The sequence below is a fragment of the Amborella trichopoda genome, chromosome 11 (genome assembly GCF_054954075.1).
Source record: "Amborella trichopoda isolate Santa Cruz 75 chromosome 11, AtrichopodaSantaCruz75HAP2 v2.0, whole genome shotgun sequence".
Taxonomy (NCBI): domain Eukaryota; kingdom Viridiplantae; phylum Streptophyta; class Magnoliopsida; order Amborellales; family Amborellaceae; genus Amborella; species Amborella trichopoda.
The window spans coordinates 4,209,541-4,224,363 of NC_142346.1; the positions used below are offsets into that span (position 1 = coordinate 4,209,541).

The window sequence follows — 14,823 nt, forward strand, 5'->3', positions numbered from 1 at the left end:
TGTTGGGCCTTTACACGCTCCGTTTTCACACGTGGAGGATGTTTGTGCTGCCACGTGGCGGGGAGACCGAATATCGGAGGCTATTTAGGCAAAAAGCACGTTATGAAAGAGATGGACAGTCCGGATTTGAAGGAACAAATGGCAGTGCGTATTGGACGGTTCGGATTTATGAGGCACCAACGTTCTTTTTTTTTGAAGGCTTTCGACTTTGGCTGCTTCGGTCAGGAAGACCGTTACCGTTAGGGGCTGTTTCTAAATAAAGGCATGTTTCTTCCCAGATGAGCCAAAAGATTATATGCTCCCACGGGAGCATTTTGTATGTTTACTCCTTCAGCTAAGATCGTATTTTTGGATGGTTCGATCTAAGTAAGTAGAAAAAAAAAAAAAAGTTTACATAAAGGTGAGGCTCTAAAACAACGCATACCTCAAATTTTTACTAGAAGAGGTTGTTTTGCTGCTGAAAAACCCTCGTTTCAATCAACTTGACCTCAAGATTCGTAAAATGGAAGGCTCGGAGCAGTTTGAACCGAACTAACCGAGGTGGCTAACCAGACTAACAGTCAAATAGATTTTTTTTTTTAAATGGTCAAAAACCCCAAAAAATATATAAAATATATAAAAATAAAAAAACTTAGATTAAGTGTATAATGTCTTATTACATATATTTATCTTATAAAAAATTTTGAAACAACTTTTTATAAATTAATATTTGAATACTATGGTCATGTACATGATCTCAATCAAGTCACATAAATCTTTTTGTTTCCTAAATTAGGATATTTTTTAAAGATATTTTTGTCATGCAACATTTTCATTCTAAAATTAACATATTCATCCCAAACCTTACATGAAAAACTTTCTAGTTTCTTTTGTACAAAAATCACTCACATTAAGAATGAAAGTTTATGCACTTTTTTACAAATAACAAAAGTAGTGTGATGCTATTACATCAGATGAAAAGCGCCAACTAATTAAGACAAAACGGAAAAGACTTCTTCCATAGAGTTAGATAAAACATAATTCATACAATACTTTTTCGATGAAGTTAAATAAGGCATACTTCGCAAAAAGTACATCTCATGATATACAACAAAACGAAAAATCAATGCACAACACACTAATATGTTCTATTGTTATTATATGTATCTACCATGTCCATATGAGCATGTTGTGCATTGATTTTATCAAAAAATAAAAACAATAGAATAAATAATTTTATCAAAAAATAATTTTATTGAACAAAATAGAAAAACACTTCCTATAGTTACCATAAAATATAATTTTATTAAACAACCGTAATTTTATCAAAAAATAATTTTATTAAGCAAAATGGAAAAACACTTCCCATATTCATCATAAAACATAATTTTATTAAAAACCAATTTTATCAAAAATAATAATTTTGTTAAGCAAAATAGAAAACACTTCCCATATTCATAAAAGAATATAGTTTTTTTTATTAAAAAAATAATTTTATTAATCAATATAGAAAAAAACTTCCCATGCTGATCAAACAACATAAATTTATTTAGCAAAATGAATTTTTTTTTAGGAAAATAAATTTCTCAAAAAACCCTAAAATCGAGCAACATTTCGAGCAAGAAACGACCAAAAAAGTTATGCTAATCGAACAAATCAACATACATGCATTGTAAAGGCCTCAATCGCCTTTCAAATGCACCAAAGCTCATAAAAAAACATTCGGTATTTTGGATTTGATTGATAAAAATGGCGGACATTTCAGATCAATGCAATTTTCAATACCTTGTCCAAAAACAATTCTTATAAAAAAAAAATCGCAATCATAAATAAATATACCAATTTTATTTGAGATATGAAGTCTCAATGATCAAAATCCACAACTCAATTTGATAAAAAAAAAAAAAACCATTAAATGGATAAAAAATCTATGTTTTTGAATTGAACACAGGTTCTCTGAGCAGCAGTTTTTTGAGCAAAAATCAAGTTTTGATCTTTGGTTTTTTGAACAAATTAAAACTTGAATCTAGTAAATACTTCTAATAGCAATCAAACCCCTCAAATTTCTTCAAGAACCATTAAATATTGAAGAGATTATTGAACGAATGGCTAAATTTTTCAAAAACCTGAAAAATCCGCTATTTCAATCCAAAAAACTCCTTTTTTTTTTTTTTTTTCAATGTTTAAATCCAAATTACTTGTTTTATATTCATTACATAGTGATTTAAAACATTAAAACAAGAAAAAAAAACCAAAAAATGGCTCCAAAACGAATACAAAAAAGTGAAAATTTGGATTCATAGTTTTTCTACTACATAGTAGCCCCTATTTCAAAATAACACCGTTATTTATACATTACCGTTATTTACTAAAAAACATCGTTATATCAGCGAACCGGTCCTGTTAGCTGAAAACCGGCCGGTTTGAAAAAAAATACGGCCGATTCAACCCCTAAAGGACCGGTTTTGGGCCAAAATTTTTTTGAGGTTATCACTTAGGCTAATAGATGCACGAAACCGGCCCTAATCGGACTCAAAATCCTAGCGGTTTCGATCTAACAGGCCAGTTTTGATTCTAACTGGCCGGTTTTTCTAATACTGAGATATATGGACATGAGAAAAAATAGATGGACGTGGTTAGCATTCGGGCCAAGCCCGCACATGTAGAAATGCGGCACCTCTTAAAAATCTATTTTTTAGATGGATTTTTTGACTTAATTTTTGAGGACATGTAATCTCTAACATGGAGATCATGAATATGAAAAAAAAATACATAAATTTTAAAATTATAATTTTATTAAGAAAACATTTGGACCATTAGTTTCCGTTGTTTTAAAGTGGACCACCTACTTGCATCCATCTTTAAGATGGATGTTTTACACTTTTGGAACACATATGTAGAAATGCGGTCCAGTCCACATGAAACAATTTTCCCAAATAGATTTCAAGTCTTGGAAATTGTAGTATCTTATAGCCTACTATCTAGACCATCGATTTTCAAGATTTTCAAGTGTTCATGCATTTGCTTGATCTACACTATTTTTTAACTTTTAAATATTATAATTAGAGACAAAAATAAATTTTCAAGTTATCATAAGATTTCTAATATTAAAACAACATATTTTGGCATTATTTGAAGGTGTGCCTTACTTTCATTGTTTAGTGCCTCATCCTTATACAAATAACACTGTTTAAAAAACCCAAATTCAACTTTTGTTTCTTGAATTTGATGCTTTAGAGGATGCATTGTGGCTTTTGCAATTTGCAACGTCCATTTTATTTATTCAGTGGACATTGCTGATTGCACCAAAATTCCAGAACGAAGAAACTACGGACCGAGAGCCCCAGTTCCTTTGTTCATCCAAAAATCCTGTAGTGGGTGGTATTCTAGAGAAAAAAAATAGATGCAGATTTAGAAAATTTGTGGTAGATGATGTTATAGATAGAGAAAAGATAACAGAGCAAGAAAAATATGGTGGGGATGCTTTAGAGTGAGTATGGCAAGTAGAGAAAAAAAAATCGGGCTGCAATGAAATGATTATGATATATTTTGTAAAAGAAATAAAGAATGCCTAAATTATGCCCCTTGTTGCATTAAACAAAGATTCGCATTCCTCTTTTTTTATGGAAAGAGCTCTAAATAATCAAATTAGAGCTCATTTAAAAATTTTCATTAGAAAAAGTTGTTTTGATGTTTAAATATCCTCAAATAGATCATCTCGCCATCAAGATGCATAGACGTTATAAAAAAATGGATTTCAAGTTTTAAAAACAGTGCAATTCAAAACGCATTTTTTGACTGTCAATTTTCAAGATTTTCAAATTTTTAAAGATCTACACGGTCTACACTATTTTTAAAGCTTTAAATTTTATATTAAAATTGAAAAATATTCTAATGATATCACAAATATTTCCATTATTGAAACCACATTTTTTGAATATATTTGAACGTGTGATTTACTTTGATTATTTAGAACCTCGGCTCTATACAAACCATACCCTTTGTTTGATAGTTATGAAAATATAATAGTGAACAAAAAGTATTTTTCATTAATATCTGAGGGTGCAATAGCAAAGTAAGGTAAAAAACCCTAACATGTAATAAGAAAGAGGGGATCTCCTCCAAGCACCTGCCCTTGCCCCCAAGTGCTATTTTGTTAAGATTGTTGTTATTGATAAGGTAAACTTGAGATTAATGGCACTAATGGAGGGAATGAACTCTAGTACAGAAGGGAAAATCGTTCTAGATTAGAAGGGACAGTAGAGCACAGTATTCATGTATTTATATCTAAATAGGAAAAGTATACAATGAGACTATTTATTTGTGCTGCAAGATGGTCACATTTAATATTGACTATTGGATGTGAAATAAGATAGATGCATTTATTCTCTTGACCAAGCTCAAATTTCAACATAATTTTTCTTGAACTTTGTTATACACTCAAGCTATAAGATTTCACATCGGATATATGTAAATAATCGTGACCTCTTTGTATCAAAAGTATATGATCTCATTATATACAATCCCATCTAAATGTCTATTTCCAGTCCTCCAAACAAAGAGAGACAGATGAAAGAGAGTGAGGTGATATCTTTCTTTCTATCCCTCCAAACTCAAGAAGAAAGAGAGAAATATATATAGAATGAGTGTATGAGATGAAATGTTGAGATAACTGAGAGACAAGACAATGAGGGATAATATTTGAAATGAATACATGCATGAAAATTTAGTTGTGGCACCAATAAGTAATAAAATAATTGTTGTGGTTTGTATAGAGCCTAGGCTCTAAACAATCAAATTAGAGGCTACCTTCAAATAGTATTGAGAAATGTGGTTTCAATCCCTGAAATTTTTGTAATAGCCTTAAAATGTATTTTCATTTTTATTTACAAAGTTTAAAATTTAAAAATAGTATAGATAGACAGATGTATAGAAACTTGAAAATCTTGAAATTTGACGGTAAAAAAATGTATTACAAAATACACTATTTCCAAAACTTGAAATTCATTTTTTTCTCATGTCCATACATCTCGATGTCGAGATGATCAATTTGAGGATATTTGGGCATCAAAACAACCTCTTCTAGTGAAATTTTTGAGGTAGGCTCTTATTTGATTGTTTAGAGCCTCGGCTCTATATAAACTTTTCCCTAAAATAAAAGAAGTAGACTTAAGTGGGTTGATGACACGTAGCACAAACGTAGTGCAAGTTACTTCAAGTGGAAGGCTAAAAACAGGGAAATGATTAGACCCAAAAGGATATATTGGAAGTAGCAAGAAAAGATATGACAACTTATGTTCTCACTGTGTGGGTATAACCTTTAATAAAACATAATGACATAACATAATTTGTGTAACCATCGCCAATTAGTTGGAAAAAAAAAGCTTTTGATGATGAGTGGCTATGAAAGGCTTGGAAGGATAAAGAAAACAAAACAAAAGAGAGGATTGAGGAGTTTTAGAGAAATAAATAAAAAAATGTGAAAAAGAAAATTAATAATTTGAGTTAGATGGAACAAGGTTGCTTGTAAGTGTTTCCCCTTTTATAGACTTTGAGGTGCAAGTTTCACCGTCCATTTATTTGGATGGTGCAAATGTTAGTGGTTGTGGTGTGTCCTTGATGTACAGATATTATATGCTCTTGTTGGATCATATTGTATATTCAATCCCTTAGGTAAAACCTTATCTTTAAGACCTTAATTTTTTGGGATATGACCTTGGGGTTACCTTAAAAAGAATCATACTTTGTATGAGAGGACACTTCGATATTGAACGTAGATTATAAAATTTTAGGATGGTTGAATCTATACTTTAGGAACCTTAATTCAACTTTTATCCTAAATTCAACTTCTATTTCTTGAAAATATCATCGAGTTAGTGGTTATTGAATTTTAGATTGATCCAAATATTTTAGATTGACAAAACCATCCCATGTCATCTATTACCCGAGGGAAAGTATATAGTATATGCTCCCGCAGGAGTATGTTATAGACCCATACAGAAACAACTTAGCCCAAGAAAAGTGGGTTTTTTTTTTGGCAACATGAGTGTATTTTTATTCATTTTTACTAATTATTTTATTTAATAAATTTATGAGTCTATTCTTCCATTCAACAAAAACAAGAACTAGCTTTTTGGCAAGGGCTATGTGTAAGTAGTTTGTACACGACATGATACATGCACAATTGTTCGTGTCATTATCAATTGTGTATTCTCAATACGAAGGTTGGAGAAAATCTCGAGGAAATCCACCAATCCCAAATTATAGCTTGTCTTCCATTTGTCTTTGACTAGTGTATAAAAAATCGGTGATTTGCATCAAAACTAGCTGATTTGGATTAGGAATGAGTCGGATTGATCTCAATCTCATAAAATATCCAGAATAGGCCGTTCTCCTCATAAGATGGCCTGTGCTGGGCGGTTTGAATCGGTTCTCTAATAGTACCAATCGGTTTTGCCAGAGAATCGATACAAACTGGCTTCACATTTTTTTAAATTTTTTTTAATCACCGAACCGAGCTAGTTTTGATCAATCTTGACTGGCCAATTCAGTCAGAGGTCTGCCAGACCAATCCCACTTATTTTTTAATTTTTTTTGAGTTCTCCAATCCTAATAGCAAACCTACTACCGATGTTTTTTAAAAATCTTGTTTGAAATATTAGACCGAGGGGCAGTATTAGAAATTAAACAAAAAGAGTGGTGGATCTCCCTGTAAAATTATTGGACCACGGCGTAGTACCCGTTATGGTACGTACGCAATTTTTCTCTCCTTTGACCCTCCCTTATTCCCTTGTTCAATTAAAAGGGCTCCCGTATTAGTCGTTCACAGTGTCGAGCAGACCTTGGGGTTTTAGGAATTAGGGTTTTGGTCTCTCTCCCTCTCCTTACAGTGTCGAGCAGAAGTTTGGGTTTAAGGAATAAGGGTTTTTGGCCTCTCTCACCATGAGCAAGTCAGGGCAGCCACCGGATCTCAAGAAGTGAGTTTCTCTCTTCATCTCTCTCTCTTCGCATTTGGCTACCTAGCAAACCCTAATATTTCATTTTGTTACATTTTGAAATTCAGTTTGTGTGTTTGCCATATTTGAGGCCTTAATTTAATATATTATTTACATTCCGTGTTTGCATTGTTAACATTTTCTATTTTTCATGTTTTTGCAACAGGTACATGGACAAGAAGCTTCACAGTAAGATATTTTTTTCCCCTAAATCTGGATATATATCATTTATCTCTTACGTTACTTATAAAGCTACCGTCTTTCTGAGAGTAAGTTTATTGCTACTTGTTATTTTGATTAGTAAACTGCAAAGAAGTGTTATGAACCTAAACCTAATTATATTTCAGCCTAAAGCTAAGTCTATTTACCTTTCAAATGGTCAGAATTTGTTTTATGTATTTTTCTGTGTATTCCTTGTTTTTATGCAAAGGGTAGGATATTGAAGTCAAATGTACAACTTGCTTTTCTGCTTCAAGGTGAACAGAGCTTTGGTGTACCATGTCTATTCAATATTTAATTTTCCCACAGTATTTGATAGAAAAATATGTGGTTATTTGTTTATGGAATTTAGTGGTGCATCATAAGAACCCTTATTGATGGAACATTTCGTTTTGGATATATTTAGTTTGACTTGAAATTAGCAGGCCCATTGAGCCACAGATCACATTAATGTTGCAGTTAACTGAAAATTAGAAATGTTTTTCTTGTTCCCTTTTTCTTACTTTTTCAGTATTTGGTTTTTCTATGGCAATAAACTTAAACAACTAAGTGCTATAACATTCAAATAAAAAAGGGATTTCTTGTGTCTGACTCCAAACTCTCGGTCTGGACACTAGATATAGTCCTGAGCCAGTCTGCATATTTCTAGTCTTTCACTCTATATTGCTTGTTAAGTTTCAAAAGAAAAAATGGATAAAAAGCAAGCATAACCCAAGGACACTGATATTAGAATTTGTGTCTGTCTCAGCTATGGAGAATCTGACACACCTACCTATATTTTTTAAATCTAGTACAACACGTGTCCAAATCATAGGCACACAACAAAACATGTGGACATAGTGTCCTAGAAAATGTGCACACATCTTACAATGCTAACACACAGCTTACAAAACAGGTAAGTGTCTTGTTTGTCTAATTTGTGGACTCGTGTCCACACAGCAACATGCGTTTGTATGTGAATCCAAAATACGGAACTTTTCAGACATGCATGTCAATAGGGATTTCTTGTGTCTTTATTCAAGTCCACACGCATGTCCAGTGTTTGCAAACTCGACCAGTCCAACTCAGAACCGGGCACTGGCTGATCCGGTTTTGGTGGTTCGGCCAGGCATTTAAAAAAAATTAAAAAAATATAAAATTCCAAAAAATAAGAGATTTGTTTGTAATGTGTTTTGGAGTTTTTTTTTTAATTATTTTGGCAAAAGATTGGAAAGTGTTTTGGCCATGAATATTTATTTTTGCATTTTTCCATATTTTTTTGGAAAATTTTAAAAATACACTTGGGCACAAATTGATTTTTAAAAATTCATTTTTTTACTACTTTTCCACTTCATTTGGATGTGCTTTGTTTAATCATGCTTTAAATATATTTTTCATTTTTTTTTTATTTTTTTTTTGTAGTTTTTCAATACTTTTTGGACCAGCTAGGACCTGCCCGTTTTGGCTGGTTGAACTGGCCAGTTTATCGATTACTCAGACCCAGCATTGGCCGGCTTCCGAGGTCGGTTTGATTTTTCGAACATTGCACATGTCTATTTCATTGGTGTGTCAGATTATCCCAAAAACATGCAACATGCAATGTTGTTACATAGAACATAGCCCACATGATATATGCTCCTAAGTTATGATCATACAACCTCACTTCCTCCGAGTTGCCTTTCTTCAAAGCCACAAAATCCTATTTTATTTGTTTTCTTTTTTGACTGGTAACTTTGTGATGCATGGAATAAATCTCTAATGCCACTGATCCAGGACCTTACTTCCTTCCTTAAGCTTATGAAAGTCAAGGTCATCTTGCTTCTTTGGGAAATCTCTGCATATTTTCCCAAAGGAACTTGTGGCTCACTATTTTGCATACATATAAAGTCTTTTAGTTTATTATAAAAACGTAAACACTCTATCTTTTATTATTTGATTCGCTAACACAACAGGCATCTGAAGTAGAGATCAAGTGTATCGGGATCTGTGTTATGTTGGCCTCAATAAGAGAAAATTTCCCACCAAAATACAAGTATATATCTTCTCAGTAATTCAGTGCCAACTTCCTGTCATGATGTTCCACCATTGAGACCCACCAGATTTTCTTATTTACATGCATAGCTGGAAGGTCCAAGTAGCTATCATGATTTGGCGCCCATTCCCAAGTATGGAGTTAGTAGTTTAGTGCAAATTGCGAAGGTTTTATCAGTAAACTGGAGGTTAAGGGCTGCATTGTTTCCTAGAGAAAAAGTAGCAAAGAACTGCCATCATCTGCCATACATGCTGAACACCAAACTCCATCTATTTCTGGCCTTCTAATCTATGGTTACATCTTGGAGTTTGTGGCCTAGTAGTTGATGATTGCAATATCTGAAATATGCTAGCCTCTTGCAAAGGTCTGTGAAAGAGAGATAATTGTCTAAATTCTTCCCTTAAGTTGGTGGATAGAACTTTTTCTACTATCTCTTGGGCACTACACACCAGGCCTGTGGGCCTCAAATTTAGTTGTTCTTTCCCCTTAATCTTAGGCTTCAGGCTGAGACCGTTATAATTCATCGCCATATTAATCTGGAATCAATGTGGAGCATACGAGAAACGTCCATCATCAGATCCTTCACAATATTCCCATAGTTTCACATACACAATACACACTACAAATAGTGGTCACCCATCTATTATGCTTTCAAACTTCAAAGCTAAGGCGGTTTAGTTTTGGCTTCTAGCATTTTATGAATAGTGATGTGTAATTCCTTTTGAAGACACCCTCATGTCTCCTTGAGATATATTTCTGTTGGTAACTTTACTGAAGAGCTTCATGTTTCAGTTTCCCTTCTTCAACCATTTCACTATGGCCTATCCGAAACGAATTCTTCTTGTCACAAAATATTTTGCTACTCCATTTTGAGTTGCATTGTTTTGACCTTACCTCATCTGTTACACGGTTAGATTAGATGACTCTTTCCTTTCATGTAGTTCTGCTTGCTTCCGGTAGGGTGCCTTTCCCCAACTTGCCAAAAATCTTCCCATTCTGCTCTTTCTGCTGCCACTTAATCATGTGATGCTTCCTGCTCATCATTGCCACCCCAACTCTTAATGTTGGGGACCATTGAATCAAAGCCTAGAAATTAGGACTCTTCAGCAATTTTTTTTTCCAAACCAAAAAGTGAGGCAAGGCTCTGAGTCACCTGATATCAGAAAATGGTCTGACTGCACAGGTTTCTCCTAATTTTTCAACCGTGTTAGCATGGAACCTCCTAGTGGTTGTTTAATCAGTCTATGATGTCCTACAAGTGATGTAAACCTTGATGTAACTTTGTTTTTTTAATAATTGCACCTAAACCGAAGAACATTACAATTATATTCCACACATTATGGATCCTCTTCACTGTTGGAAAAATTGGGCGATCTAATTGTTAACTGCCCGGTTAGATCGGAACCGGTGGCCGGTTCTGTTTTTGGGTGGTTTTGGTGATTAACCGGTATTTTAATTTTTAATTCTTTAAATGTATATAAATTCTCAAAAATAAGAAATTTGGTTTGTAATGTATTTTTTAATATTCTTTACATTATTGTAGATATTAAGAATTATTTTGTTCATTAATACTAACTTTCATATTTTCCCATTTTTTTCAGAAAATTTTAAAAATATCCCTAGGCCCAAATCGATTTGTTAAAATCCATTTTTTCATTAATTTTCAACTTTATTTGAATGTGTTTTGTTTTAATCCTTCTTTATATGTTTTTCATATTTTAGTGGATTTTTTTTTGTATAGTTTTTATTTTTTTTAACACTTTTTTGACCGTCTTTGACTTGCCCGGTTAGAACGATTGAATTGGCCGGTTTACCGGTTAGACCTGTTAAGCCACTTTTGGGCCCATGTCCGGTTAACCTTTCCGGTTCGATTTTGCGAACACTGATCCTCTTGCTTGTTTCTTGGCCCATCTTACCTATTTCTCAGTCCATCTAGCCGTGCCTATTATCATCTTGGCTTCCTGGACAACTTGGGCCTCACTCTGAACTTTAGCTGAGAATGAATTACCCCATAATTTCATCCACTAAATGAGTTGCCATTCCTCACCAACATAGTCACCCCTCTAAACTACGACTGTTTATTGCCCTCGATTCCCTATTTCCCATAAAGAATTCACATGCTGAGCATGTAAGGGAGAACATAATTACATCAAGTTTTAATTATTTTATGACAGCGGATTTCACGTGTAATTTCTGGGCGTCTAATGTTTCTTTTCATTCATTATTTAATCTAATGAGTTTTAGTTTATTACATTTTATTTTTTGAGAAAATACGCCATTCTTAAACCTATGTATGGTGTAAGATGCACAGCTGGGGCATCTACTATTCATTGTATTGGCTTACCATGGAGATTAACTGCAGTTCCCTGTAGCAAACATTCAGCTGGGAACCTTTAAACTCCATCATCCATGGTTAATATTCTGGCTCTGTACCATGTACAATGCGCTATTTATGGCATTCTTTCCATTCACTTTGTATGGTAATTATATTGAACCTGATACTCTTGTGTCCCAGTTAAACTCAATGCAAACCGAGTGGTGGTTGGCACTTTGCGTGGGTTTGACCAGTTCATGAACCTGGTGATTGATAACACGGTGGAAGTCAACGGCAACGAGAGAAATGATATAGGGATGGTGGTAGGTTTTGGCTTCGATTCTCTCTTCCCTCTAGCTATGGCCATTTTATTGTTCATAAAAGACATCTGTTGTTTTTTGTTTTTCAGGTAATCAGGGGTAACAGTGTGGTTATGATTGAAGCTCTTGAACCAGTTAGCAAGACCCAATAGTGGAATCTTGCTTTGATTTTGGCAATGTGTTAAAGTAGAACTGGGGTACAGCAGGGGGTTGTGTAGACTATACTTGCAGTGCTATACATCTTTAGGCTGCAGTTCTTTAAGGCTTTGGTATTGCTTTAGCCAGTTAAAACTGTGTAATGCTTGATAATATTTTCTCTTGAATACATGTGCTTTTTCATGACTTGAATCGAAATCTATCGATTGTCGTTCGAATGTGTTTCATGCTTTGATTGAAACTCCCTATCTTTACCACTCTAGTTTATCTCTTGTTTCATTTTGGGTACATAAGCATGGTTTAGAACCTTTGACCTAAGTCGAGAGACAAGTCCAGGCCATTAAGTCGTGGGCTTCCACCCCATGTTCTCTCATGAATCCATATACTTCTCATGCTTCTCTCTCTCTCTCTCTCTCTCTCTTTCTTTGTAGTGAACACATTCTCTCTCTCTCTCTCTATGTATTGAACACAATCTCTGTATTGAATATATTAACTCGAAGTGTTAAATACCTAATCTCTCTCTCTCTCTCTCTTATACACACACACGACACTTTGTCACACTCTCATATACGCACAAGACGCAGATGGATAGGTGCTTCATTTTTGGTGCAAATGATAAGTCAGGATGATAATGTCGCGCACTCACACTTTAAGAACTACTTATGAGATTCTATATTTAGATATTCAGGGCTATAAAACTAATTATGCCATTTCAAATCATCTGCTGTCCATCAATTTGTCAACTGGATATCCTTCAAATTGAGAACTCAAGATGTTTAATGGTCTCCTTCAATATGTATTTTGAATCTTGACGAATTGAATGGCCTTTATTAAATGGAATTTAGATATTCAGGGCTATAAAACTAATTATGCCATTTCAAATCATCTGCTGTCCATCAATTTGTCAACTGGATATCCTTCAAATAGAGAACTCAAGATGTTTAGTGGTCGCTTTTAATATGTATTTTGAATCTTGAGGAATTGAATGGCCTTTATTAAATGTTGAATTGCCTTATTAAGTTTGAGAAAGTCTCCTGAATTCCATTAATATGGAGAGATTGGCTTGGGAATATAGTTATAAAGACCGGATTAAACTGTCCCGTGTGACCGGTCTGATTGCAAACTGATGCTTTAGTGTATTTGAGCCAAGGTAAAAATTCATTCGAAACCAATGTTTGACCGGATTTTATTGGTCGAAATGGCCGGTTTTTGGCTCTTGGAGTGGTTAAATAAAGTTGGGCAGTAAACTGTAATAGTAATATTATTTGTATTTTTTATCTTTTTAATAATTTGGTTCTATTGTTTGGTGGCCGATCCAATTCTTATAACATTGCTTGGGAAGATATACAAATAAGTTCTTTTGGTTCTTTAGAGATGTATTTTTATTTTATTTTATTTTAGTTTTGATAAGTTAGGGAAAAGGTTCCTTACCTATTTTTTCATTAAAATAAAATCAGAAAAAAATACAAGCTCAAAAGTGTTGTAGGGCATCCGTGTTAGCATCATAAACCAACATTATAGAGCCATATGACTTAGTTGTTGCCGAAGTTGTAAATAATATTGATTTGGATTGAAATTGTCTAATCTGAATTAGAAATTGGTAGGGCCGGTCGGGTTGCATCATATATCGGGAATAAGCCAGTTCCTCCTAGGAGTTGGCCAGTTCTCTATTGTTAGGAATCGATTCAGCCCCACCTATTTGTTACTATTTTATTTTATTTTTTTATTTTTGACAAAAAAATTTGATTTTTTGCTTGATTCTCTAGCCCGATCCACCAATCTAAACTAGTTTTCGGGATTCGCAGTTTGACCCTAACTGTGTTTTAAACATGAAAAAAGTTTACATGCAGGCATGCCCGTATGCTAACCGCATCCTTTAAACATTGCTTGTTGCAAATAATTTGGTGTAAGCAAAATTCAGCACAACATATTAATGAAATTTATGAATCCAGAGCAAGAGAGACGGAGAGAGATTCAATTTTCAGCACTAGATATTAATGAAATTTATGAATCCAGAGAGAGAGAGAGATTCAATTTGGTGTAAACAAAATTCAGCAGAACATGGTAGGAGATTTGTAAATGCAGAGAGGGAGCTTTAAAATGGAGGAAGCTCCCTCTCTTTATGACTTTAAAGGGCAGAGAGAGAGAGAGAGAGAGAGATTTGAATTAAAGGGTTTGAAGTGAGCTGGGACCACGTATTTGTGTAGTGCAAGGCAAGAATACTCTCTGAATCCGGAGCATTCACGGCTTCACGCCTTTTTAAAAAAATGGGTATACCGGTCCTCATTTACTCTGATTACTACAATGCCCTTTTATTTTCACAATCACTAAATAAAATTTATTTATCATATGCCCCCACATAAAAATAGAGGGCATTTTATTTATTTAAAAAAGTTTATGATGATGTCAAATCGGTCTATTTTCCGTGTGTACAAGTACCGTGTAACTTAAAAACCAGGTTGCTTCTATTAAGATAAACTCCCTAATCTATCATCTCCACTTGGAGATTTAAAAAAAAAAAAAAAAATTAAAATCTCTTGTCTTAAAAGTATTTCATCTTCTAACACATTATCTGGACCATCCATTTTTTAAATTTTCAAATGTTTATAGATATATATGATTAACTTTATTTTTAAAATTTTCAATTTCATATTTAAGTACAACAATAGATTTCATATCATTTGTAGCACCGAAGCTGTATTTTTTACAAGGTTTTGAGATGTACCTTACTTCTACGGTATAAGAGTGACACCTTATGCAAACTTTATTTTACATTTCAAAAGAGTACCAAACAAAAGCTTCATTTACTTTGTTTACATCCAAAACAAT

The 14,823-nt window shown here is 33.6% G+C and overlaps 1 protein-coding gene across 1 annotated transcript; it reads left to right on the forward strand.

Annotated features, from left to right (window-relative positions):
• The first annotated feature begins 6,752 nt into the window (after window positions 1–6,752).
• Window positions 6,753–12,209, forward strand: LOC18441247 (putative small nuclear ribonucleoprotein G). Its single transcript, XM_006851366.4, has 4 exons — window positions 6,753–6,956; window positions 7,141–7,163; window positions 11,720–11,841; window positions 11,928–12,209. The coding sequence occupies exons 1-4, from the start codon at window positions 6,922–6,924 to the stop codon at window positions 11,988–11,990; spliced, it is 243 nt and encodes an 80-aa protein (XP_006851429.1). The 5' UTR covers window positions 6,753–6,921; the 3' UTR covers window positions 11,991–12,209.
• Window positions 12,210–14,823: the final 2,614 nt, after the last annotated feature.

Excerpts from the sequence above, each read along its gene's own strand:
- LOC18441247 (XM_006851366.4), top strand. The coding sequence starts at position 6,922 with ATGAGCAAGTCAGGGCAGCCACCGGATCTCAAGAA. Across the intron at positions 6,957-7,140 it reads CAGCCACCGGATCTCAAGAA|GTACATGGACAAGAAGCTTC; the intron begins GTGAGTTTCTCT and ends TTTTTGCAACAG. Across the intron at positions 7,164-11,719 it reads CATGGACAAGAAGCTTCACA|TTAAACTCAATGCAAACCGA; the intron begins GTAAGATATTTT and ends CTTGTGTCCCAG.